Source organism: Camelus dromedarius, chromosome 1 (genome assembly GCF_036321535.1).
Source record: "Camelus dromedarius isolate mCamDro1 chromosome 1, mCamDro1.pat, whole genome shotgun sequence".
Taxonomy (NCBI): domain Eukaryota; kingdom Metazoa; phylum Chordata; class Mammalia; order Artiodactyla; family Camelidae; genus Camelus; species Camelus dromedarius.
In genome coordinates, this window is record NC_087436.1 from 107,529,099 (window position 1) to 107,556,807 (window position 27,709).

General features: G+C 40.0%; 1 protein-coding gene across 1 annotated transcript in view; it reads left to right on the forward strand.

Annotated features, from left to right (window-relative positions):
* ADGRA3 (adhesion G protein-coupled receptor A3) overlaps positions 1–27,709 on the forward strand; it is a 98,644-nt gene that overhangs the window by 23,636 nt on the left and 47,299 nt on the right. Inside the window, exons 3-7 of the mRNA XM_010991045.3 lie at positions 10,520–10,591; positions 15,370–15,441; positions 20,572–20,643; positions 22,966–23,126; positions 23,662–23,875. Of these exons, the coding sequence (XP_010989347.3) occupies positions 10,520–10,591; positions 15,370–15,441; positions 20,572–20,643; positions 22,966–23,126; positions 23,662–23,875 (591 nt within the window). The remainder of the gene's footprint in view (positions 1–10,519; positions 10,592–15,369; positions 15,442–20,571; positions 20,644–22,965; positions 23,127–23,661; positions 23,876–27,709) is intronic.

The following is a 27,709-nucleotide window of genomic DNA, read 5'->3' on the forward strand; positions in this document are numbered from 1 at the left end:
TCATCAAAAGTGTGGACAGCATGGCTAACGTTCTGTGCCGTGGTGGGAGTTAGTGTCCTTTTACGTTTTCTTTTTGATTTCCTTTGTCTTTGACCTGATTTTCAGCCGTTTGTTGAAAATAAATCCCTGTACGTGTTAGTAACATATGAGGTTGCCACAAACATGTTAGATGACACTAAGATGCTGCCGTTGTTCTTAAGCCAGGGGCCTGTTTAGACCTGAATCCCAGAACACCACCTCTCTTTTGTAGGACTAGAGAAAGACACACACATACAGGTACAGAGTGTGTATATGTGCAAGTACATAATATATCCACACACACAGGGGACTTTGAAAGACGACTGTATTGATAGGGGCTTCAGCCTAAAACCCCACTGATGACCTTGGGACTGGGCCTCCTCTGTTGGGGAACATCTTCACCTAAGCAGGCCCTAAGCTCAGCAGTTTCTAAGTCCACTTCAAAGCCCAGACCTGAATCTCGGCCTGACTCCTGCAGCGTGAGGGAGGCCGTGCACGCCCGGAGGGAGCTGCCTCCCACACTGTCTTCGCAGGAGAACAGCACATGTCACAAAGAAGGAAAAGGGATGAAACGGTGAGGCTCTTACTGCAGTCTTGGAGGACTTGGCCCCGAGAAGGAAGGAGAGGGGGCAGGCGTCACAGAGGACACACCTTCTCGGTAGGGCCCTCCTCTGGGGGCATGAGCCTTACTCCCCCGGGTTCCTGCTGGGACCAGAGGCTGGAAAGGTCCCAGCGGCCTCGTGTGGAAACGTCCCTGGCCTTTGCTTCACTTCATTCTCAGAGCACAGGTGGACCCAAGAGATCCCATAACCAGTTGCTTGACCCTTTTGCTGGGAGCTCAATGCCAAGGGCTGGTTAACGGCCTCTAGCCCTTCGCTGGCACTGCCCCATTCTCCCTCCTGGGCATGGAAGTGGGGTGTTGGAGAGGAAGGGGTGGAGGGGGCCGGGGCTTTCCTTCCCCTCGGGCCCAGCACTGCTTTCTCGCGTTTGTAGTTCTACCATGCTGCCGCACTCTGATTTGGTTTGCTCATTTTAAAGCTTCTGTAGGTTTAGTGCTTCCCATGCCAGCTCCTTGAATAGTCTCTCAGCTCCTGCTTCTGTTTTCATCGTGCGTCTCATCTTCCCTCCCTCCCTGGTTACCACGCTATCTGACCTGCTCTGCCTCCGGGCACTGCTGTCCTCGTCCTGTGACTGAACCCGGAGGATCTCTCTTCCTTGTGTCGACTCTGGATTGTACTCTTCTGTGATCTTCGTCATGAAAAGGTCTCCTCGTGGGCTCTCATTGGCTTCTGGATCTCATACCATCCATGCTGTACCCAGGTGGCTTCTCTTCCAGGACTGCAGGGAGTTGAGGACCATGTGGGACGCTGTCTGTCTCAGGCACAGTCTGTGTGAGTCCAGGGGTTGTGCTGGTCTGCTAGGGCTGCCATAAAGAGGACCACAGACTGGCTGGCTTACATAACAAACGTTCGTTTCCTCGCCCTTCTGGAGGCTAGAAGTTCAGGGTCAGGGCTCTGGCAGGGCTGGTGTCTTCCGAGGAATGTGAGAGAAGGATCTGTTTCAGGCTTCTCTCCTTGGCTTATAGGAATGCCATTTGTCTTCCCCTGGTGTCTTCACTGAATCTGTGTGTCTGTGTCCTAATCTCCTCTTCTTATAAGGACACTGGTCCTACTGGATTAAGGCCCACCCATATGACTTCATTTTAACTTAATTACCTCTTGAAAGCCTCTGGCTCCAAATACAGTCACGTTTTGGGGTGTTGGAGGCGAGGACTTCAACGTGGGAATTTGGGGAGGGACACGATTCCTGTGCCTGCTGTAGCATTTTGATGAACCAATGTGTGTTTTCCCCGCCTGTTCTCTAATTACTCTGCCTTAGGAGAAGGGATGGAAAAACAGAAGAAAAGCACTCAGGTTTTTTTTTGACGAGTGAGTTCCTAAAGTCCTAGTCCAAGTGTAGAAAGGAGGTTTGAAAAAAAAAAGAAAAGAGGATTCCTGCCCACCTAGATGCACATTCTGTGGGCTCACTGCAGAGTCAGAGGCAGCGTAGGAAGAGCTTACAAGATGGTGGGTCCCCAGCAACGGGCTCCGTCTTTGCCCGCCTTCCCATCCCTGCACGGGATGAGGGGGAAACAGGGAGAAGACCATTTAGAGCCCATATAAGGTTCTTGATCCAAGGACAAGGAGCATCTGAGGCCTCTTTCCTAGGGAACCAAAATCAAATTTTTCAAGACCCAGCATGATACAGAAGGAGAAGAACTGGCCATGTAGCCGTTGAGACGTAAGGGTGAGGACCGTCTGGCGCAGTTTCCCAGGGGAGCAGCAGAACAGCCCCTGGCTTTGTCAGCGGGGACAGGGCTCTTTCTCCAGGAGCCTGCTGGGGCCAGTGGGTGCCTGAGAAGTGACCTGGGCTGCTTGTGGGGAACCCAGCTCAAGACATAGCTAGCCAAATAAATGACTTAATGTTGTTTTAAATGACATCATTTTCAAATTTTTCAAAATTACTTGAAAACAGCGTAGCAGACGGTATTCCTTCCACACTCGCCTTTCCTGTGTGTCTTTCCTTAAATCTCCCAAATGTGAAACATGAGAGCTTTCTCTGCTCCAGCACTGGAATGAAGGCCACCCCGCTCCCCCAGCCTGGCCTCGGCAGCCCTCAGACGGTGACTGAGAGCAGATGGCAGGTCCCCACCCCGACTCCCTCACCTCTCAGGAGGGGCGCCCCGGAGCGAGTTTTAGGCTGCCTTCCACAGGTCCCCGGGGGCTGAGTCCCAGCTGACCACCGTGGAGATCGCCTCAACAGATCCCCCTTAGTCAGTCCCCTTCTCTGTCTGGTCGCCCTTCCCCACTTTCCCACTGATGCGTCCCGAGGTCCCCTCCCAAATAAAGCCACTTGCATTGGCACCCTGTCTGGAAGAATTCCACCTAAGAGACACGACCAGCTAGATGTTTGCAGCCCAGCTTTGGCTAGTCAGAGATTCCTGAAAGCGGAAATGAACAAAGCAAACAACTTCAAAATACAGCGGAATGGGTGTAAAAAGTGAGTGGTAGATCAAGGAATTATTCAAACTTTAGAGCCCTGGACTTAAAATAACTGTAGCCAGGCCATGCAGAATACGAGGTAGGCTTAATAGTGGAAAATGGGGACCAGGCAGAATGGTAAGGGCTGGCTTGAGCCGGCCAGCAAACATGCCCCAGAGATTGAGGAAATCTGTAGGCCAGGCTGCCTCCAGTTCTTCTGAGTTGAAAAATAAACTTCTTAACAGGATTAATTTTTCTCTTTCTCTCTTTTTCTGAATCTATTGTTTCACAAAATAAAACAGATCTGGGTGCACACATTCCTACAGACTCCATCTAGAATGGATCCTTGTTCTTTCTTTCTTTTCCCCCCTTGACGGAGGCACTGGGGATTGAACCCAAGACCTTGTGTACGCCAAGCACGTGTTCTCCCACTGAGCTATACCCTCCACCCCTCCAAGGATCCTTTTTCCTTAGGCTTACCAATTTGTTCTCCTAAATGTTTGGTTCTCATTGGGGAGCTGCCTTGTTTTCCATCATTTGTATTTGCTTTTGTCCCTTATAAGAAAGTAGCAGAGTGTGTGTGCTTTTTTTTAAATTGGAATATTTAGATTTAATTTTTCTTTAATTTAGGATTTGGAATTTTTATTTTTAGGATATAATACCTAAATATTTATGACATTTTGGAAACCAGTTTCCTAGTTATGGTCCACCTTTTTAAAAGATTAGTTTTGTGTTCTTTTAGAAGTGCATGGGGCAGGTAACTGATGTAGATTTATTGTGTCACGTTAATTAAAACCATTAGAAAGATAATTGGCCTAATATCAAGGCAACAAATATTGCCTCAACTGTTATTAAGGCTTTGCTGAGTAGCTAATTTAAATTTGTTCAGCAGGTAATTATTAATTGCCCACGCTGTCCTAGGCTTGGGATTTATTAATGAACACAACAAAGGTCCTGTCTTCATGGAGCTTATGTTGTAATGGGGAGAAACACAATAAACATAGCAGGCAAGTTTATAGCACAAGTACAGCCGTACAGCCCCTTCACCCCACCCCTCTGCCGGTTCCACCCTCTGTAAAGTGGGTATAGAGGACCCAGGGTACTGGGACATTTCAAGTAAACAACTTGAGCATCTGGATTTTGGTATTTGTTGGGAGTCCTGGAACCATCCTCCTGTGCGACTGAGGGATGACCATACTCTGGATAAAGAAAATGTCTAGCAGGGAGTGGGGTTTGGGGTGTCCACACTGCATGTGTATGTGAGCTTTGTACGGTGATCCTGCAAAGACTTAGAGCAGATGGTTGAGCCTTGAGCGAGTTATCTAGGGGGAGAACATTACAGGCAGAGGGGGTAGCAGGCGCAAAGCCTGTGCTGTGACTCATGCTCCTTGTGTTTGAGAAACAGCAAGGAGGCCGGAATGAGGCAGGCAGGCAGCAGGTCATCGTAAGGACCTGTGAGCAGAAGGCACTCTGGCTACTGTTATGAGGTGCTGGGACAAGGAGAAGTAGGGAGTTTTGTTAAATCTAAGATGGTTTGTCTGTTTATTTTTATATAACTTTTAAAGGTCACCCTCCACTGACAGTTATTCCAAGATATTGGCTCTGTTCCCTGTGTTGTACATGCATCTGTGAGCCTGTCTTATACCCAGCAGTTTGTACCTCCTACTCCCACACCCCATCTTGCCCCTCCGCCTCCCCTCTCCCCAGTGGCAACCATTGGTTTGTTCTCTTTACCCATGAGTCTATTTTTGTTGTTGTTGTTATATTGACTAATTTGTTGTATTTTTCACATTCTACATATAAGTGACATCATACAGTATTTGTCTTTCTCTGTCTGACTTATTTCACTAGCATAATACCTTCCAAATCCATCCATGTTGCTGCAAATGGCAAAATTTCATTTTTTCTGACAGAGTAATATTCCATTGTATATGTATGTGCCACATCTAAGATTAAAATCCGTAACTTCTGTCTAGGAAACCAGAGTGTCCTTGCCTGGATGGGCAGTTATCCAACTTGATGTGCATCAGTATCACTGGCTGGGGGTGGAGGCGGGGGGCTGTTGATGAAGCACAGATGAGAGTTTCTGATACTGTATTGAACTTGGACTGTGTTGATTTTTGAGGTGGCTGTGAGACGTCCAGATGTAGATGTTGAGTTAGACAGCTGTGTGTGCAATAGGGAGCTCAAAGGAGTGGTCAGTTTGGGCTAGAGATACAATTTTGAGCCTAGAGACTGGGTGGTGATAAGGCTGCCTCAGAGCAAGTGTAGTGTGAGAAGGAGAAGAGGTGGGTTTGGGCTGAGCATCACATGTTACTGCTTGGATAAATAAGGGGAGGATCCTTTATCTAACAAATAGCCTTTAAAAGTTGCTGTCTCTTAGGCATTGTTCAGGAAGCCAGACATGGGGTTTCCAGTCCTCAGCCTTGTTCATGAATCCATCCACCCATTTATCCTTCCTCCCTCTTCATTTTTTATTGTCGTTCTTGGCTTGTGTTATGTATTTGTCAGTATTTAGTGATGCACCTCCCCTATTACATGCTCTAATTCCTGACACTAGAATTGCATCGTGGTTAATGTGTTTGATTTCTCAATCTTCTTTCCTCTCCAAATGGTGGGTCTCGGTCACCCCAGTATCTCTTTAGCTATTGACAGGGTTATTGCCAAGAAGAGATGGGCAGTAGTTAGCTGTGAGGCTCAGAGAAAGATTTCTTAGCTCCTCAGGAGATACGAAGAGAGTGTCCGTTCTTTTTCATGACTTTGTGCTTTGAGGTGATTTTTGAACCTGGGATGTCATAGCGTGATTAAGGGTCAGCCTGAAGGCAGATTTGGCATTCTGAGAAAGGTGGATCTGAGAGGGTGGATCTGAGAGATGGATGGAACCACCCACTTAAGCGTCTCAATTTTGTCTAATGCCTGAGACTACTTTCTTTATTGTTAAAGCCCTTTGAAGTAAAGATTTCTGATACTTGCAGTTGAAGAGCATCTTAGCTGATAGACTTTGCATTCTTTCCTGAAGAACTTAGCCCTTTTCATCAACTGTTAAGATAGTCCTTTAATTTTGTTTAAGCAGTTCATTTGTATTTTAATGAGGCAGCATATTCAGATTTAGCTATATATCCTGACATTAGACTCATGCTCACTAGGGAAGCTTTGGGTTGGTGAAGGGAAGGCGGAGGGGATATTAAATGAGAGAATCTGACTATAAATATCTTTTGGCAATGCCTGATTAATATGGCTATTATTAAATATTATATAATATGTCAAGGATTTTTTATTACTGAAGGAAAAGTGTATCTTTAAATCATATTACAGTCCTCGGTTATTCATGAGAGGTATTTTGTAGAAACACATGCAGTACATCATTGACCACAAATTTATGTACTGTTTTAGCTAAATCACTTCTTGTAGATTCTGTTTAAAATCTGAAAAGGGAAACATATGTTTTTAAAAAATGGAACTGACATTATATATTTCTTTTTGCAAAACTTTTTTGCTTATGTAGTATCGATCAAAGACACATTGAATTTTCTCCTTAAATCATCTTATCTCTTTGAGGGATAGGATTGGGGTCACTTGGGGAGAGGAGATGGGAACTAATAAATTGGGCCTGGTGATTAGTTGTAATTCCTGGGACTTAAAAAAGTTGGGAACAAAAATAATTTTTATTAAAAATTTCAGCATACAGAAAAATGGAAAAAACAATTTACTTACCTAATAATTTGTAGCAATTTGCCATTATTTCTTCTTTATATTGGAATAAGCTTACACATACACATGTTTGCTACATCATTTGAAGGTCAGTTGCAGACATCATGACCCTCTATCTTTACTGAGAAATGTAAGTGGTTATGAATGAGATGCAGCAGTCTCTACACTGTCTGGCTATGAATATCCTAATGATTTTGTTAACTATAATTTACTAAAAAGATTTTTATAGTAAAGGTCAGGTAACGTAATTCTGCCTCTCAGCCACGGTTGACTTTTTCATGCATTTATCATCTGTCAAGCCCATTCTGGCTGCTATAACAAGATACTATAAGCTGAGTGGCTTATAAACAAGGGACATTTATTTCTCACAGTTCTGGAGGCTGGGAAGTGCTAAGTCAAGGCTCTGGCAGATTTGGTGTCTGGTGAGGGCCCACCTAGTTGGCAGTGTTTTTGCTGCAACCTCATTTACATGGTGGAAGGGGTGGGGAGGCGGGGCTCTCTGGGGTCTCTTTTACAGGGGCATTAACCTCATCCATTAAGTCTCTGCTCTCATGACCTGATCACTTCCCAAAGGCCCCACACACATCTTCTGTGTGGAATATAAAATCTGAGTTCTGATCAATGAAATACCTATTTAGTCATGATAATCGGAGCATAGACTTTATACCGTGTTTAATGATCATTTCCTTTGTTTAAAGAATTGCAAGGTACCAGGGGGTTCAGTTTTATGTAGAAGAACCTGACTATTTGGGGAGTGGGGAGTGGAATTCCACCACTAGTTAATGGAAGAATGCCTGACATATTAGGACGAGAGCGAGACATGAAGAAGGCAGAACAGGATTTGCTGGCAGGTGTGACGTTTACGTGCACAGGATTCAGTGGCTGCACCTCCAGAGACGAGAATTTCTGATCAGCCTCTGTCGGCCTGTGTGAAGCGGCGTGGATGGTGTGGGAAGCCCGTGTCAGTGGGACATCAGGAGGGCTGGGTTTCCAGTCAGTGACTGACGGGCACTGTGATGAGCAGAGGGCCAGTTTCATCAGGACGTTCTTGTGAAATTGCCAGGAAACTGTCCAGAAACCAACCCCAACGTTGCAGCTTGTCTATTTTGACAAACTGAGCTGCGAGAAAAAATAGCATGTGGCAGAGCAGGCCGAACAGCAAGCAGCTCATTTTCATTAGCCGGTGGTCAGTAGAATTGAACCCGCCTCCCCAACTCGATGGGAGGAAACGCGTGTGGACCTGTGCTCACGGCAGTAAGGCTTCCTCTGGGTCCTTTTCTTAAGCACAAGTAGGCAAGTTGGATGCTTGAGAAAGTGAACTGAGGATTTTTCTCTTCAGTAATTCAGGTTGCTTCTCACGGACTAGAATGCCCGTGATGGGGCAGCAGTTATAAAAGACCCCAGAGACGTGTCCCCTCATGTTGTGGTAACAGGCGCCCCACTGGTCCAGGATCTACTTTCAGGAGGGCCTTGTAATTCTCAGCTAAAGTAAGTGAGCTACGAAAGGACCCTGTGAGGTACCTGCTACCTCGGGCTTGTATTGCGCTGCTCTGCGTTTCTCTGTTGTTTTACCAACTTGGTGTATCCCTAAGCCGAATAATTATGAGAATAATGATGGATAATTAAGAGGATTGGCTCCACAAGCTCACACGTGGAAGGGGCAATGTTTCCCCTGTTCAGGAAGGACTCCCAGGAGAAGGGAAGCTGGAAGCAGTTTCTGTTCAGAGTCTGACCTGAGGCTCTCTGAGAAATGACCAGAGCCCACTCAGGCCTTCAGTGGGCGAGGTTGTGAGTGAGTCCTGACACACGGGCCCACCCTGGGTGTCTAGCAGAGCTGAAGTGTGGGCCAGGAATGTGGAAAGTGAGCCCCTGTTGTGCTTCTAAGCGCTCTTGTGGCTGATGGTCAGCTCTCTACAGAGGTCAGCTGGACACTTGGCATGGGGCAACTTGAGAGTCCTCAGCTGAGCCCAGGTGCCCAGAGGACAGCAGCCTCTTCGCAGGTGGCCCCAATCCCCGCTGATGGAGGGACCTGACTGTGGTGCTCACTGCTGCCCCCAGTGGTGGTGTGCTAACATGGAAGGGCTGCACACGGGAAGAATGAGAACACAGTCATCCTGCCACCCTGTCCACGGTTTCATTTACCCATGGTCAGCGGCAGTCGGAAAATATTAAATGGAATATTCCAGAAGTGAAAAATTGATACATTTAAAATTACACACCATTCTGAATAGTGTGAGGGAATCTGACGTCAGCCCAGCCAGGACATGAGTCAGCCCTTTGTCCAGCGTATTCTGCCTGTTAGTCACTTAGTAGCCAAGCCAGTTATCAGATCGACTGTCCACGGAGTGAAGTGCTTGTGTTCAAGTCACCCTCATTTTACTTGATTATGGCCCCAAAGCACCACACAAGATGCCGGCAATTCAGATATGCTAAAGAGAAGCTGTGTGAGGTGCCTCCTTTAATAAAAAGGTGAAAGTTCTTAATAAGGATAGAAAAAAATTGTGTGCTGAGGTTGCTAAGACCCATGGTATGAATGAATCTTCTCTCCGTGAAATTGCGAAAAATGAAAAAATCCGTGCTAGTTTTGCTGTCGTACCTCGGACTGCAAAAGTTATGGCCACGGTGGGTGATAAGTGCTTAGTTAAGATGGAAAAGGCATTACATTTGTACAATAAGATATTTTGAGAGAGACCAATTTTATATAACTTTTATTACAGTATATTGTTACAATTGTTCTGTTTAGTTAGTTACTGTTGATGGTCTCTTACTGTGCCTCATTTATAGATTACACTTTATCATAGGTACATATGTATGGGAAAAAAACAGTATGTATAGGGTTTGGTACTATTTTCCATTTCAGGCATCCACTGGGGATCTTGGAATATATCCCTGGTGGATAAAGGGGGCTGCTGTCAGTTGTGACCACTATCAGATGCCATTGCATAGGGGGCTGGTGGATCTTTGCTTTGAGCTATAAAGTGAATTATCATGTTGTTGTTATATAGAAAACCTAGCTGTAGAAGCTCAGGGAAGAAAAAATAAGAACAACCAAGTGCCATGAATTTTTGAGTGTGTATTTTTGAAAATGGTTTAAAAAATTCAATTTCATTATGCCTGTCACAAATAGTCTGATTTTTTTTTCCAGTTGGTCATTGATGTTTTATTATTTTTTATCGATGTATAGTCAGTTATAATGTATCTATAGTCAGTTACACTGTGTCTGATTTTTTTTGATAAGTAAAAGTGTAGCAAACTAAGGAAGAGATTGTAGAAATAATCTATAAGATTGTAGCTTAGTCATAACTTTGAATTGGAATAATACTAGGATACATATCTTTTTTGACATATCTTTATTTTACTTTTTTTAATTGAAGTATAGTCAGTTTACAGTGTGTTAATTTCTGGTGTACAGCATGGTGATTCAGTTGTACGCATATATATTCATTTTTATATTCTTTTTCATTAAAGAATGGCTATTAAAGAAGGCAATTAGAAGGTACTGAATATAGTTCCCTGTGCTGTACAGTAGGACCTTGTTGTTTCATACCTGTATTCTTTCCATATTGACCAAAACAAGTGACTTTGGAACCAGATTTCTTGATTTTGAATTCTTGCTCTGCCACTTAACTGCTGGGGTGATTTTGGCTTAACCTTTTGGCTCCAGTCTCCCATTATTACTGTGTTGTTTTCTATATAGCAGGTAAGTGCAGTATACCTAAATATTTCTTACAGTGTTGACATGCAGATAACTTTTATTTAATTTTTAACAGGGACCTCCGAAACAATCTTATTAGTAGTATAGATCCAGGTGCCTTTTGGGGACTGTCATCACTAAAAAGATTGTAAGTATTTGAATTCCTGGCTTATGAGTTTGCACTATTCCTTTTATGAGCAACTGTTAACCTACTTTAAAATTTAACACGATAAAAAATTGGCTTTCTAATAACTATCAGAAGTTTATCTAGCCAGGTCCATGGTAGAAAAATAGAATATTTAATATAAATGGCTTAGAAGGCAGTTTATTGTAGAGTAATTTGATTTGCTTAGTAGTAGATGGTTGCAACCCTCTTATGTTAATAACATCAGTACTGTTGGCTTTGCCAGCTGTCATAATCTATAGATGATTTCCAAGTTATGAATACGTTCACACTATGTATTATAAATACCCTAAAAATTGAGGCCCCTTTCTATGAATGATTTAAAATCTTGCCATTTTCCTGTCTTATCTGTGTATTTAAACAATTTTTTTTTCATTTTTCATTTTTTCTTTTTTTTTTTTTAATTGAAGTATAGTCAGTTGACAATGTTGTGTCACTTTCTGGTGTACAACATTAATGTTTCAGTCATACATGTACATATATATATTCCTTTTCATATTCTTCATTATAGGTTGCTACAAGATATTTTATACAGTTCCCTGTGCTATATAGAATAAACTTGTTGTTTATCTATTATGTATGTATTAGTATCTGCAAATCTTGAGTTCCCAATTTATCCCTTCCCACATCTTCCCCTCCTCTGGTAACTATAAGTTTGTTTTCTATGTCTGTGAGTCTGTTTCTGTTTTATAAGTAAGTTTGATTTCTTTCTTTCTTTCTTTCTTTCTTTCTTTCTTTCTTTCTTTCTTTCTTTCTTTCTTTCTTTCTTTCTTTTTCTTTCTTTCTTTTTCTTTCTTTTTCTTTCTTTCTTTTTCTTTCTTCCTTCCTTCCTTCCTTCCTTTCCTTTCTTTCCTTTCTTTCTTTCTTTCCTTTCTTTTCTTTCTTTCCATTCCGCATGTAAGTGATATCATGTGGTATTTTTCTTTCTCTTTTTGGCTTACTTCACTTAGAATGACATTTTTCAAGTCCATCCATGTTGCAGCAAATGACATTATTTTATTCTTTTTATGGCTAAGTAGTATTCCATTGTATAAATATATCACAACTTCTTTATCCAGTCAGCTGTCGATGGACATTTAGGTTGTTTCCATGTCTTGGCTATTGTATATAACGCTGCTATGAACATTGGGGTGCATGTCTATCTATTATTTCAAAACTTAAAAGCCCAGTTTTTATGACCTCTGAAGCTAAACAGCCCTGCTCCCCTTACTGTGCTCTTGTCATGGGTGCCGTGAGGGAATGCTCCTATCTGAGAGGGAACCGTATGCTCAGGCCATGTGGACTGTGACACCACCTTTTACTCCTTCTAAATGTATTTATTAAGTGCTGGCTGCTTACTATACTCTGGCTTCTCTGGAAGAGCTCAGACTCTTGGGAGCAAATAGATAGTGAAAATGCACCCAATAATAATGATAGGAATCCACCAGGAGAGGAAGGACCACCTGAGAGGGGATGGCTTGCCATGAGAGCAACCAGTCTTTAGATTGGACCTTGCTCCTGAGAGGTGAATACATACTGAAGAATAACAGAGCGTTCTAAGCAGAGTGGAGTAGGTATGAAAGAACAGGTCTCGTGGGACAGTAGTTTAGGTCTTTGGCCAGAGCGTCAAGTAGAAAGTGGGAGAAGAATGTTGGGAGATAAGGCCGGTCAGGGAAGAACTAGGCTTTTGATCACTTCCTGCCACGTTGAAGAATTCCGAATCTGTTCTTTAGTCAAGGAGGGGACTGGCAGAACTTCTTCAGTGTAGAGTTGATGTGATCAAACTTGTGGCATCAGAGTTGCAGTGGATCAAGCTGGGTTTAGGATTCATTAAAGGTAGTAGCAACATAATCGAACTGAGAAGACAGAGATCAGCATCATTTCAGCTACACAAAAATTCAGGATGTCTCAGGGACACTGCAGACTGTCTTAGGTTCTCCATCTAGTTCTTTATCATTCAGTAAATAATTTTTTGAGTACTGCTATCCAAAATAAATAAATCAATAAATATTTTGTTCAGTAGCACTTAATGTAATTACTGCTATGGTCCCAGATGTTGCCTTAGCATTTTTTTCATTGCATTAGTCTCCTGTGTTCTTGCCAAGGAAGGTAATTGTCATTTATAATGTTCTTCCCACTAGAAAATTCATTTTTTTTTCTTTTTTGGTTTACACAGATTTTTTAAAAATTATTTTTAATTTTTTTATTTTTATTTTTAACATTTTTTATTGAATTATAGTCATTTTACAGTGTTGTGTCAAATTCCAGTGTAGAGCACAATTTTTCAGTTATATATGAACATACATACATTCATTGTCACATTTTTTTTCACAGTGAGCTACCACAAGATCTTGTACATATTTCCCTGTGCTATACAGTATAATCTTGTTTATCTATTCTGCATATGCCTGTCAGTATCTACAAATTTTGAAATCCCAGTCTGTCCCTACCCCCACCCCCCGAAAATTCATTCTTAATTCCAAATGGCTAACTTGTAATTGAACTTACGGTATGCTTGCAAGCTGAGAGGGTCCTATATGTAAACTCAGTGAGATATAAAGATACTTTGTGGGAGTAATGTTTGCTAATTGTTTCTGGATACAGGCACTTTTTCTTACGAGGCCTTAAATCATTCATTTCAATTGTTCGTCTCACTCAACAGCCACACGTAAAGTGTTTTTGTGAGCATACCATGCCTTTGCCTTTATTTTATAGATAATTTGAATCAGGAAGATTAAGTGGCTTTCTGAAGAATAAAGTACCAGAAGTAGGTAAAACCTAGACCCATTTAGTTTCTCTTTTGCTTTATCAACAAATTCAAGCTGATTCTCAATTCAAATGAAAACCCATTATCAATACCTAAATACCATTTTAAATAGGTATAGCTGTAATGAAATTGTTTCCCAAAGAACCAATGATAATTATACCATTTAAAGCTCAGAACTGAGACAAGATAATGAATAGAGACCAGAAATGCTTGTTTAAGCAGCACTTCACAAGATGATGCCTAATTTTCTTAAACAGTAAAACCCAGAAATAGAAGGAAAATCAGCTGGAATAGAAAAAAAAAGTCCTGCACGATTAAATACTTAGCTTTAATATTCTGAGGAGCTGGTGCTGGAGCACAGAGAGTGCAGATAAAGACTTGTATAGCTTAAGATTTTTTTTTTTAATCTAAAGTTGCTGTAAGAAAGGGAAGGCAAAGCTGTGAAATTTTTGCACACCAGGATTACCTAAACTAGCTTTTGAAATAGCTCAAGGAAATACTTGATGAGTAGGTGCCAGATTCAAATGTGGACTCTTGGTAATTTCTATCAGACTAATTTTTTTTTTTTTTTTTTTTTTTTACCATTACCAAATGTACAATTTAGAATCCGACAGTCTTTTTAGAAATGAATGGTACAAATCTGTTCTCTAAAGAGTGACTCGGAGTGAAATTCAAGAATATGTGCTTCTCCACAAAGCTGTTTTTGTTTGATGTTTTGAGTTTATTATAACTGTATGAGTTTAAATGATATCTGTTCAATGTTTCAGAATTAACATGCTGCTTTTGGTACTTCTGTTTGGAATAAAGTTTTTTTTTGAAGTCCAAAAAAAAAAATGTGCTTCTCTAGTACAGAAAATAATTTGGAAGTTAAAGAATATGTGATAAAAATATTAAAGTTTGGTTTAGAAAGCTTGTTCTGATTCTTGTGTTGAAATTCAAAGTGATCAATAATTACAAATCTAACAACTGAGAAAAATTAAGATTCATTGTTTTAGGGCTTTCTTCCGTATAGTTTACCAAATCCACTCTTGAAAAATGATGGAAGCCGTGCTCTCTCACTTGAAGGTTACAGAAATTGTCAATTATCTCCCGATTAAAATGTGGTCCTCATGATGGAAATGTAACACTGTGCTTGGTGTGAAGAAAAATAGTGTGTGTGTTGGCATGTGTGTGTTCAGACACAGACCTTCAGCCTTGGTGCCCAGGGAGGAGCAAGCCACCAGCCCCTGTTTCTGAAGTGAAGCCCGCCCCCACTGTGCCAGTGAAAACTAGTGTAGAAAGGTAGAACAAAACACGTACTAAACTTATCACATAGATAAAAGGGGAAAAGTTGCATGAATTGAGGAGAAGAAAAAATTTCTTAGGAATTATAAGAAGTTAGGAGTGATTGGGGAAAATGGGCCATTACCTAGATATTGTTATAAAGTAATTTGGCTTGGAGACTAGATGACAGATCTGTAAAGTAAAAGCTAACTCAGCTGTTTTTTCATTACAGTCAAAACTTCTGAGTATTTAGGAGTGAAGTTAGGAAGCATTAAATTTCAGATGTTCTTGAGGAAATAAAAGTTGCAGCATTTTGATAACTTGCCCTTTTACCCATTGTCTGTGGGATGTTGGCTGAGATCAGGATCTGTTTGCTAACTTCCCCAGCGTGACTAACTGTGTAGACCATCTAAGGAATTTTATCACAGACAGTAAGATAGATAGAGTCTTGTTTTTACTACCCTGGTTTTATGTTGAGTCACTTTACAGGAGTAAATGCTTGAAATATAGAGGGCCCTGTCATTAAACCGCATTTAGTCTGTATGAGCCAGAGGCAAGTGAAAGCAAGGATTATTTCTTTTCTCAGTGATGCACTTGAAGTAGGTGAATATTTCAGAGATGCTTAAAAAAAAGGGTCTTGTATGATACCTGGGTGCCATTCTTGAATGTTGAACATATGAAACCTTCGTCAATGAAGAGCACTAATTGAAGATACTTTTCCCTTTCTCCTTAGGGATCTGACAAACAATCGAATAGGGTGTCTGAATGCAGACATATTCCGAGGACTCACCAATCTGGTTAGGCTGTAAGTACCTCTTTCTTTCGTATTATAAAGAAGCATTTGGACGAGTATCCAAGTACTTATGAACACCTATGTGTTCAGTATTTAAGTAGCAACTGTAGAGATGATAGAAGTGGTAGGGGATAAGGAGCTGGCAATTTAAGCATGGAGATACAGTGTCATGAGAACATAATATTGCATTACATCCCCTACCCCAGAACACATGCATACTCATGCAGTGCCCTAGAGAACATGTCCATATTGAGAGACATGATCAGAAGCTTTGCCAGTTTGGGAAAACATCTTGGAAGAGGTGATACTTGAGCTGATGGTCCAGAAGATTGCAAAGATTTAGGTCATTAGAAAGGAAGAGATATTGAGCAGATGATGCGTGGAGGTAGACATAAGAGCGAGGCCAGTTTCGAGGGGAAAGCCAGTAGTCTTATGAGTAAGATGACGTAGAGGAGAGCAATTTGGAAATAGGATGCAGGTTGAAATGCAGGATTTAGGGGCAGAAGGTCTAGTATAGAGATCATCTATGCCTGGTTCTTTATCTTTGTAGCTTTTTAGAATGTTTCTTCTGTTTCGTTTAAGTTAACTTTGAAAAAGCTACAGGGGCTTAAATTGTGAGATTATTTCCTCTGTACAGGAAGGGAGGGACTCCAAATCACCTGGCAGAACAGGGCAAAGTACTCCTGCTTCTTAGCGCACTTGTATTTTTCAGTGTGCCCTTTAACTTGGGGGGAAAGATAGATGGCCACATTTATGTTTTTAAACAAAAGATTGACTTGGTATATAGCTTTACTCATAACTGGAAATTAATTAAAATCAGTTGCATTTTTCTTTTTTATAACTGGATTGCAAACAATTTTATTTCAGTGCTTTTATTGAGACTTCTGTATTTTTGGTTTTGAGGGATGCATAAGAATTGGCAAAATGGGGCATTTGTGAAGGAAAAAAATTGTTACATTTTTGGATAGCTATGAATCAAGTAAAGAAAAATAGAGCCTGGAGTCTACCATCTTCCTGACTTTAGTTCCAGTGGATTTATAGCTTTGGCCTAGGGATTTTTGACCCAATAGCAGATGTTCTTTAGGAAAAGAGTTGTGTGGGCCAGTGCTTACAATAAGGCAAGTTACTATTTTCTTAGGTTTTTTTTTTTTTTTTTTTTTTTTGCCTCCTGCCTCTAAAGCTAACATTTTTGGAAGTTTTAGAGCTTGAATTGTCTCCTCCTACGTTTTTACCAATTCTCTGATACCTGTTGTGAGACTTTACAGGTCATGGAACACAATGGATATATATCCAGGTGAATCATTGAAACACAAAGAGCACTACCAGGTTTCCTACTTTGAGATTTGAGATGGTTTCGTAACCCATGTAATAATAGATGATTGTGACTTTTTTTTAATGCAACAGTCTATGGCGTATACAGAACTACACCTGACGTATATGTATTCTTTAAATACTGATCTAAGAAAAGTTGACAGTTAAGGTAGCCTCTTAACATTCAGGAATGCACTGCAATTGAGTTGCTTTTGATAATTTGGGTTGACATAGTTCTGGAGTTGTGGCTCAGGAAACTTTGGGTAGGTGTTCTGTGTGGGCTTCTGCAGTCCCCAGATTTCTGGGCTCCCTGAGCCAGGCTGTATGCTGATTCTGAAGACTGGTAGCCATTTGTATTTCAGACACAGAGAAGAGCATTTTCACAATCTAACGAGTGGAAAAGAGAATCTGATTAGTAGTGGGACATGCAGTACATTTCTTAGATTAGAACTCAGAGAGCTCCCAATTCTAATTCCCACCCAAAATAGTGTGTGTTTAGAGGGGATAGCTCCTTCCTCTGCCAGCTCTTTAGCTGAACTCCCTGGGTTACCCTGGAACTTGGGATCTTGGACTGACTTGGTCTCTTAGCCACGGAGGCTGGAATCGAGTCTCCCCACCTCCCTGCCCCCACCCTGGGCCTGCACCTTGCAGACAACCTGTGGCGTTTGCAACCAGACTTCTCATCATCTTGAAACAAGTCTTGGCTTTGGAGGCTTAGTGTCAGAATTCAAAAATAACATCAAAAATATGTCAGAGGAGGCAGTGTGTGGTGGGTAAAATTGATTAACGCCGTGTATTGATCTCTGCCTTTATTGATGGGAAAGTTCTGCAAAGTGAAGCCGTACTTCCAGAGGCCCCCACCCCAAACCACCCTAACTCCAGAAGTAACTGGTGGAGCAGAGATGAGGACCAGTCGTGGGCTTCAGTGAAGTCTCTGTCCTACACTTAGGACGTTAATTTACCCAGAAACTGTCAGGAGGTCAAGAAACCAAAGCTTTCCCTTTTTTTTCCTTTATGAATTTTGATCAGTTATAACCCTATATTTTTCCCCTAGGAATAATACCTTTAATATTTTTCTATCAGAAATAATAGTTGAGTGATGTTTATAAGAACCTCCTTTTTACAATTAAAAACTGTTTGTGCTATTAAGTAATAAAACCATATAGAGAGATGAAGGGAAAGCTAAATCTCCCTTTCATCACTTCAGACACATCCTTCTGAGACAGCAGGTACTAATTCTGCCTGGTGTAAATTCTCAGATGTTCTATTACCTCCACAAATGTAAAGGCATCCACTCGGGGCCTTAAAAATGTGCTCTACTCAACAATTTACTTAAAAAATACCGACATGCCATTAATACCTTTTCAAGAGAATACATAACGATTTAGTTCATGCTTGTAAATAGCTACAGAATATTCAAAGTCTAGAACAGGTCATAATTGAGTCAATTATTCACTCTCTTGAAGGAGATAGTTTGATTCATTTCCCCTCTTTTAACACATTTGCCCTGGAAAACACCCCTTGTGTACACAGATGCTTCACAGCGCACATTTAACTCACAGGAATACAGATATGTCTGTTTAGCAAAAAGTAAGTAAAGGAAGAGAAACTGAGAGAGTAAGAAACACCATGAGTGGGAGTGGGTGGCTGATTCACCGGCCACGGCATTCAGTGAACCGTGTCAGGACATGAGAGCAGGGACTTGGCTGTGTCTGTAGTCACGCTCAGTTCCTCTGTGCTTTTTCTGTGTAAGCATCTCAAAATTGGAATGTGATTTTAATGTTTTAAAATATGTGTAAGTTTTTATGGCCATCAGCCGAAGCCAATTACTTCGTTTGGTATTCAGCCAAACAAGTAGCAATGTGTTCCAGCGCTGGAAGAGAAGTTGGCCTGTGTTGGGACTTACGGGGAGGAAGGCACGGCTGTCTCCAGTGTGATTTCTTCTGTGATTTCCAAGGGGAAGAAAATAATAATGCCTAATAATGAAAATAAAGTTACCTAATAATTAGAATCGAATGGTCCTTGTAAGATGCAGTTATTTTGTTTATATAATCCTAAATATGTAGGATAGATTTTTATTTACAACTTATTATTTACAGACTCTTTCAAACATCTAAAAAATAAGTTAGAGATACGTGTATTTAAGGAATCTCCATGTAGCCATCACTTAGTTTCAACACTTAGCAGTCATAGCTGGTCTTGTTTTAGTTATACCCCACATCTCTTGTCTTCCTGCCTACATTATTTTAAACAAATCCCGGTAATCATATAATTCCACATAGGATAGCTTCTTACAAGTACGGTTGTTCATTTTAATTGTGTCTTGGTTACTTTCTTACAGTGTTACTATGGTTTACACTCCATCAGCAGTACCCTTTTCAAAATCCACATTCAGGTTTCATTCTGATAGGCCAAAAAAGAAAAGGGCATTGCTTTCACGGTTGTTTTAATTTGCAAAGTGTTCCTTTTGTTTATTAAGTTCCTAGGCAATTCTTTCATGAAGTTCATAATTATTTTTTGCACCCTTTTTGCACTCTATCAAAAAAAAAAATCCCAAGACAGATAAAAATGAATCCAGAGATGTCCTTTCTGAAGTTCATTATATATTAATTTGTGAGGAATTGGTAGTTGTGTAGTAAGTCTTCCCACCAAGGAATATGTTGCTCCAGGTGTCAGAGGAACAGCTGACTGACCTCTCCCAGATCAGTTCTCCTCCTCTCTGCACCGGGGAGTCCATCCACCTGCCTGTCGCTTTCTTCCGCACTTTGAAGGATTTTGCTCCAGCTCTGGAGGAGAGGCAGGCCTCCTTGCAGGTCTCAGGACTTCTTCCTTGAGAATTCTAGGTCCAAATGATATCTATTTTTGATCCTACAACAGACACAGTGGTGCTTGGATCATGCTGCCGTCTTCCGGGAGCCCTTGGCCCTGTTTTAGTGTGAGAAGCTATAAAGGTGGAGTCCACATCCTGAATAATCAGCTACAATGATTGAGAACCTACTGTATACCCCAGCTTGTTATTAGCTACCAGAGGTACCCCAGTAAATAAGACACACAAGTGCCTCTCCTCCTGGAGCTTATAGTCAGGCATGGAAGAAAATCACAAAAAATGATTTGATCATATCACAGTGGGTGTGACAGACTACTCAAATGGTAGTGTAGTGTTCAGGGTTTAACTCATACAAAACTCTGCATGGGTTTAGATATTGATTAAAGCCATGATACAAGGGGAAATGAGAGAAGGTAAGTAATTTGCCCAAGGCCAACGCTGAATTATATCCCAAGTCTTTGATTTTAAATGCTGGACTCATTTCACTGCCTACATATCTTATCGGGTTACTGTTGGGTGCTGCTGGTCATTCAGACCATCCTTTTCCTTGTTTTTTAATTTTTGCTTTCTTAAGTGATGGAGTGACACTGGAATTTGACACAACATTGTAAAATGACTGTTACTCAATAAAAAAAAGTTAAAAAAATAAAAATAAATGATGCAGTGAACACATGTAGGGTAATTCTAGTTGCAATCAGAGCATGACTAAAGATCGAATTCAGGAAGGTAACTTTGAGTTTCACATGATACTTTATAGAAAAATCCTTACCTGGCAGCAACTTTAGATAATTTTGTTTACTGCTTTAAATAAAGTTAAGAACAATTTCCTTCAACTCTGGAGAAAATATTTACTGGTTGTTTCTCTTCATAAGATTTCAAACAACTTACATAAATTTTTTATAACAGTGTTTAATGGTAGGACATTTTAGGATATAAGAAAAAGTATAAAATGATATATAAATTGTTAGTATCTCTTAAAGTGAAATGATTTCCTTTTTTTCCAGAAACCTTTCAGGGAATTTGTTTTCTTCATTATCTCAAGGAACTTTTGATTATCTTGGTTCATTACGGTCTTTGTAAGTAAGATTTTTTTCCTCTTGTTTTGATAAATATTATCTTCGTTTTTGAAAATTAAAAACAGTTATTATGTGGCTTAAGAGACCTCATGGGGAAAATCTTGTGATTCTGCAAAAATTAGAATCTCCCTGGAGAGCTTGCATGCACACTGAGAAACATACTGTAACCCTTAATGATGCTTCTCAGGCTGGGACAACCGTTTTCTCCTTAGAATACTGTCTCTCCTTGATTTATATTTAGAGTAAATCAATTGGAAATTCTTTCTCTTCGACTGTGTTTACAAGTTAGAAAATATTTTGTTTGCCTAATTAAATCACCAAAGCATTCTCCTTGTGAAGAATTTATAGTTAAGACTATGTTATGCTTTAGGGACTTAATTTTAATCCTGTAACCCCTTCCCCAAACTGAATTCATAACTTATTACTGACATTTCTAGGCATGCCGATGTAGAATGCCTGCTATATGAAGTCAGTGTAAGGTCGTATTTACACAGTTCTCTTTAGCTTTACAATTGGCTAATATGCTCCCCACCCCTAACCCGACCTCAAGACACGGTTTTGTTATGTAAGAGATTGTATGAGTTCCTTTTGAAGGTAACTGTATTCTCAGATAAACTTTAATCTATTTCTGAGTATAAGTTACACTAATTCCTATTGGAATTACAGTTAAGGATAATGTTTTTCAAATTTTTATTGAGTATAACTTATGGGCTTGAGTCTCCTTTTCCAGTGAAAAATGTCTTCTCTGCCAGATGCCTCTGTTTGATGTATGCTGACTTCTTTCCTCTCCTCCCTTCCCCTCCTCTTTCATTTTCCCCTTCCCTCCCTGCCTCCTTACTTTTCCTTTTCTAAATCTATCATTTCAGTCTCCTTGAGCAGTTCTCACTGGGATGTAGTTGATAGGTTAGGCGTTTGTCTGGCTCCTCACCATCGTGGCAGATGCAATATACACACGTCTAGAGTCACACTGCATCAGACTCTTTCTGGTCTTTTTGGTGCATCTACCATTGTTATCCAGAAGGCTGCTTTTTAGTGAAAACGTCTCCCTTTGGCATATCTAGTGGGCTCAAGTCAGCCGTTTCTGTGAAGTTTAGGAAGTAAAGACTGTAAGAAATTATCTGGCTTTTGAGACTTTGGGTAGCAGGAACATAGGAACTATTTTCATCCCCAAATTGGGCAAAATTGCTAGTGTTTATGATGGATAGTGCTGGAAACTGACCAGAAGGTGGTGCTTAGGGACGAGGAGTCAGTCAGTCATCCTCCTGGTATTGGTTTTGAATTTTATTTTCTCCTTGTTGTGTCCCACTGGGATCCCCACTCGACCTTTTTTTGCCCAAGCTGATGAGATGGAGCCTGTGTTAGATGTGCACAGTCTGTGTTAGAAGCACACGTGGTTATATATACTCTTTGCACTTGGTTTATTTATTTATATAGAATGCATTGCATTCTATTTTGGTTGTATTTACATTTTGTTCCTCCTATTACGTAATGCCCTCCAGGTTGACAGAGGACAGCGTCTGTATTTATTTTTATTAGCTGGATTTAGGGTAACGTGGCACATGAATAGCTAGTGCTTCGTAAAGCAAGTATTCAAGAAATATCCTCACTGTTTCTTACATCTGAATGCCACATCTTAAAACCTCCTGCCTCATGTAAAGATAATTCTCTATTTTCTTTCATATCAAGTGTAAGGTGTTCTTATGTTTATATTTTGATTGAGTCTATGTCCCTTAAGTTAGTTAACATTTATGGTTATCCCTTGGTGCATAGTAGAAGTGTCAGAAATAGTCCCCACCCTAAGGAATTTATTCTCTACTCAGACAGACAGACTATAACCATGCAAAACAGTCATATGTTTCTTTATGTTGCCACAGTTAATAGAGCTTGCAGGCATTTAAGCCAAGAACATGGCAGTAAGGCTGGAAAAACTGGGAAGGCTTCAGGATCCACTGTTAGTGGCACGGACTTTATGATGAATAGGTAGACGTTTGATAGACAAAAAGGGTGGAGATTTGGTATTCCCGTACCCTGGGCATCAGGAGTTTGTGGCATAGAAGAGGGATGAGAAACAGATTTGTTCACATACCAACTTTGATTGAAAGCAGAGTCAGTCCCAGGATCAATGGGGAAGAGTCCTGGAGTCAGACATGCCACATCATCTCATTGAAAAGGAGACGTAACCAGCTGATGGTGCAGGACGTGCCCTAGCATGGTGAGGGTGAGCAGCAATACGCTTGCCCCACAAAGGGAAAACCAGTGTAAGGCGAAAATGCTGGTTAATTCATTCACCATAACCTCTACGTTGTATTTTGTATGCTGCAGAGAGTTTCAGACTGAGTATCTGTTGTGTGATTGTAACATACTGTGGATGCATCGCTGGGTGAAGGAGAGAAACATCACAGTGCGGGACACACGGTGTGTTTACCCTAAGTCTCTGCAGGCCCAGCCGGTCACAGGTGTGAAGCAGGAGTTGCTGACATGCGGTAAGGTAGAAGGAAAAACCGAGAAAGCGTTAACTCTGTTCACTTTGCTGCCGTGTTTCTCCTGACCACCTTTAGAATTCTCTTTATACACTGGCACCAGTGACAACTGTCAGTCTTCATGGAGCTGATAATATTTAGTGCTGCCAACAGTTAAGTCAGCTGGAATAAAAAAAGCCTCCAAAATGTAATATGTAAATAGTTCAGCATTTACATATCACCAGTTCCTTTCTCCAGATTTAAGTATCATTTTATAATTTGTTCTTCAAGTGTTGCTTCTGTGATCATCTGATAGTCTTATGATACCGCCAGAAGGGGACAGCTAAGTGTCAGAAATGATATGAAATGGTTTCGTTTCAGTTTTACTCAATTTTGTTTTCATCTTGGACCCACTTAGTTCAGCAACAGTTTTGTAGATGCTGGTAATGCTGGTTCTTTCCACTTAAAAAATTGTAATTAGAATTCTTGTAACTTTTAATTCTAGAGTGTGAATATAGTATTACGTTTGTTGACCGAGTCTTTGTTTAACTGCCTCTAGATCCTCCCCTTGAATTACCATCTTTCTACATGACTCCATCTCATCGTCAAGTTGTGTTTGAAGGAGACAGCCTTCCTTTCCAGTGCATGGCTTCATATATTGATCAAGACATGCAGGTGTTATGGTATCAGGATGGGCGAATAGTTGAAACTGATGAATCTCAAGGTATCTTTGTTGAAAAGAACATGATTCACAACTGCTCGTTGATTGCAAGGTAAACCTTTTTTAGACGAGGAGTTGTCTCTGTGGATTTTATTTATCATCCCAGAATTGTAATACTTAGCTGCAGTTTGAATTAATATTTTATCTTCTTGCATTTAAAAAACAGACATCTTACATTCCTTTTCCTGGTTGTTGCTTATTTTCTAAAATTAAATAGCTATCTTTTATATCCAGTTTTGTAAGGAAAAAGCCACAGGATAAAAGGGAAACTCTGTTAACAACTGGAGACTTTGTTTAAAGATTTAGGAGGAAAAAATATAAACATTTAGTGCCAAACTTAATTTCTAACAACTTCCTACCACTTAATAAGCTCAGAATTTCACTTTTAGAAAATCACCTGATTTTCACTGTTCTGTGATTAATGTTACAATTTAAGATACTTCCTTTATTCATACCACTGGTATAAAAGAATATAATAATAACTGTTTGTCAACTTCGTGATTGGTGTGAGCACCAAAATGGTTAATTCAAATGAACTTAAAGTACAAAGAACAGGATTAAAATTTTATGTATGATATTATCATTCACCATATTTAATTTTGGTAAAATATTAATTTATAGGCATTGAATTATCTCTTTCCTTCTCTCTGCCTCTGTGTGTGTCTCCATACCTTTTTCTGGCTGTCTCTCTCTCTTTCCTTCTTACCAATTTCTTAAAGATATACCTCAGCTGGAATATTTAAGAATAAATCCGTAGTTTCCCAGCTCTCTGCTGGGGCACCTTGGGGAAGTAGTACAGCAAATTCACAGAAGTACCATGAAAAAATTTACCAAGAAATGGAAAGTTCTCTGAGTTAAGACTTGTTCCTGGAAATTTGGGGGGTTGATTATTCTATTTTATAATTTCTCGTTCTCTTTTGAGATTTCTTATCTGTTTATTATAAGCATATTTTCATTTATGTCTTTGAACATTTATAATAGGTACTCCTTAAATCCTTGCCAGCTTATTCCAGTATCTGGGTGATCGTGGGATCAATCACCCTGATCATTTTCTTATGAGTATGGTTTATATTTTCCTATATAGAAAAATGTTTCTATGTCTGCTAATGTTGGACTGTATCCTAGACATTGTGAATGACTTGCTGTAGAGAAGTTGGCAAAGAACAGCTTACGGGCCAAATCTGGCCTATAAATGTTCTCTTTACAGTTTTAAATGGTTAGATTTCAAATGGTTATATAAATACCTACATAGTGTTCTCAGTGATGCTTCTTCGTCTGCAAAGGCTGAAATATTTACTAGCTGCCTTCTGAAGAAAAAGTTTACTGACTCCTAACTCTGGATTCTGTTATAGTCTCCTCAGGAGAGGTGATTTTTGTTTCATCAAGCAGTTAGCTTGGTTAAACTCTAACTACTAGATCTGGCTTGTCTGTAGTAGGCAGCAGCTGAAGTCTGCTTGGTGTTTGCCCTGTCTGCATGTAGTTCAGGGGTCAGTTAGAGAGCTGGGTGAATTTTATATGCAGAAGTTTAGGCTTCCAGCCAGGTTCCTTTCTACCTCTGTCCTCTGATTTTTCAACCAGTAAGACTGTGAGTTTCTATTTGAATAGTTCCTGCCCTTGGGCAAAAGCCATCAAAAAAAATTCCCCGGTTACTCCCCAGTGCCAATAACTTCTTAGTGTCAGCTCCTCTTTAGTTCCTGCTTGCTTTGGATCACACTCTCCGTGTGTTTGGATAGTTGTCATGTTGTAGTTTGTCCACAGCTTCTAATTGTTAACTGCTGGGAGGGCGGTTTGATAGGAGTTGTTCTGCTGTTATCAGAAGCAGAGTTCCTTTCTTAGGGGACAAGATTGTTAGGAGAGATTTTTATATGCTTTTTGCACTTAAAACATTTAAGTCCCAGTGAGAAGATTCTAATTGTTACATTATTTTTACTGTGGTGATAATTTCACAAGTGTATACAGTGTCAAAACTTACCAGATTGTACACTTTAAGCAATTTATTGCCTAAGGAGACAATAAATGCCATATAACACAACAATAAAGCTTTGAAAATACAATAGAGCCTTTTTCTGAATAAAAGAGCTTCAATTTAGAACTCTTAAATTTTGTAACTGTAAGGTTACTAAATTTACTTTATAAATTTATTTCTGTAAGTCATTTTTAGCCTGTATTTTTTTAGCATGACAAAAAATTCTAAGGATCGCAACTTTGACTAATATGTTTTGTTGTTGTTGGTGGGGACACTTAACAAAAGTGAACATCTTACATATGGAAAGCTGAGAAGTTCTTTAACCAGAGTTAGCCCCCCAAAATAAAGAAGTTGTAGAAGAAGGAAATACGTGGTTATTGAATTGGTTGACCACATATTTCTCATGTTTCTTCATTGGTCTCTTTATGTCACTGATCCTACATTAGTAAGAATCAAAGTTTGTAGTTTTCCTAAAAGGTAAAACTGAGCAACGTCTTTTCTTCTTAAATCTTCGAGTATGTTGTGTTGGAGATTCCTGAAAAATTTTTATTTTGCTCATTGGTTTTAGATATTGAAGGTATTGCTAAAAGTTATCTTTAAAAAAAATTTGCAAAATATATTAGGATTATTTTTCCCAAAGGATATGCTAATGTGCCCCAGGGCACCACTGGGAGTACACAGAGGTGCGTTGGGTACTTCAAGTGTTTGAGTGTGATACTGACATTGGTCAGATAACATACAGCTCCCAGCTCCGGGCAGTTAGGGTGTTGATGTTAGATCGTGCTACATCCTTTTTGCTGGTGCCGTACTTTACGCTGATGGGACTTTGGCAATTACCGTGGTTCAGAGCACTGTGAAAATCAGTGTGAAGCAAGAAATACGGATATCGTCGTCTGATCTGTACCCAATGCTTAATTAGTTTTGGAGTGCCCAACAGGCACACACAACCCATTAAGAAGTAGTCATGGTTAAGAATGAAGTATTTATTTTTACATTGATGTGTGTTATTTTTTGGTTAATAAGTCATTAGGACATGTATACACAGTTTGGGGATTTCATTTAGTCAGTGGACCCACCATAGGTATTTTTAGGCCTGAGGCACCGTGAAAAGTTTATCTAGTCAGGGAAGGTCCTGTGAACCAAGAAAGTGTGAGGACCTGGATTGGAAAATGCTTTTTATTGTCAAAATTTATTTATCTACTTCTTCCTAGTTCAGTAGAGTCATATAAAGTAGAATGTTTGACAGTCTTTCTGGTAATTTAAATCTAATGTCAAACTCTTCTTGTCATTTTATCTTGAACATATTTATTACAATGTATTAGTTTGTTTACTGCCTTCGTGAAAGTGATGAACACTTTCTTTGATTCAGAATCGCAGTGCCTCAGAGTCTTTTATCAGAACATTGTTGTGTAGCCATTAATGATTTAGGAACCTGGAAATATGTATATTGACCTCAAGACATAATTTTATACGCTAATTAAAATGATGGATGCTTTATGTCTAATGATTTCTTATTTGTATCTTCATAAAAGCAAAGTATAGTAGATCATGTCAGGATAATAAAGGTTAATTGAAGGTTCTGACATTTGCTCTTTAATTACTAGGTTTCCTATTGGAGAATTACGGTTTCATCTTGAAAGCTGAATTTTCTGACAGCTATTTAGAAACACAGCTGTGCTATAAGTTGAAGTGGAAAACTACTTTGGTTAAAGCATTAATTGGCAATTTACTAAATCTTTTGAGGGACCTAACAGGTTGTTACTAGCATAACCCCCTTTCCACAAAATATTTCATCTTAAATATGAGTTATGCACTTCATAACATTAATCTCCTTCATGCTTGAATGTTTTCCCTAGAATCCGAAAAGCTAGGTGTAAGTTGGAAACGTCTCCATTAGTTTTGCTGGGGGAAGTGCCGTGA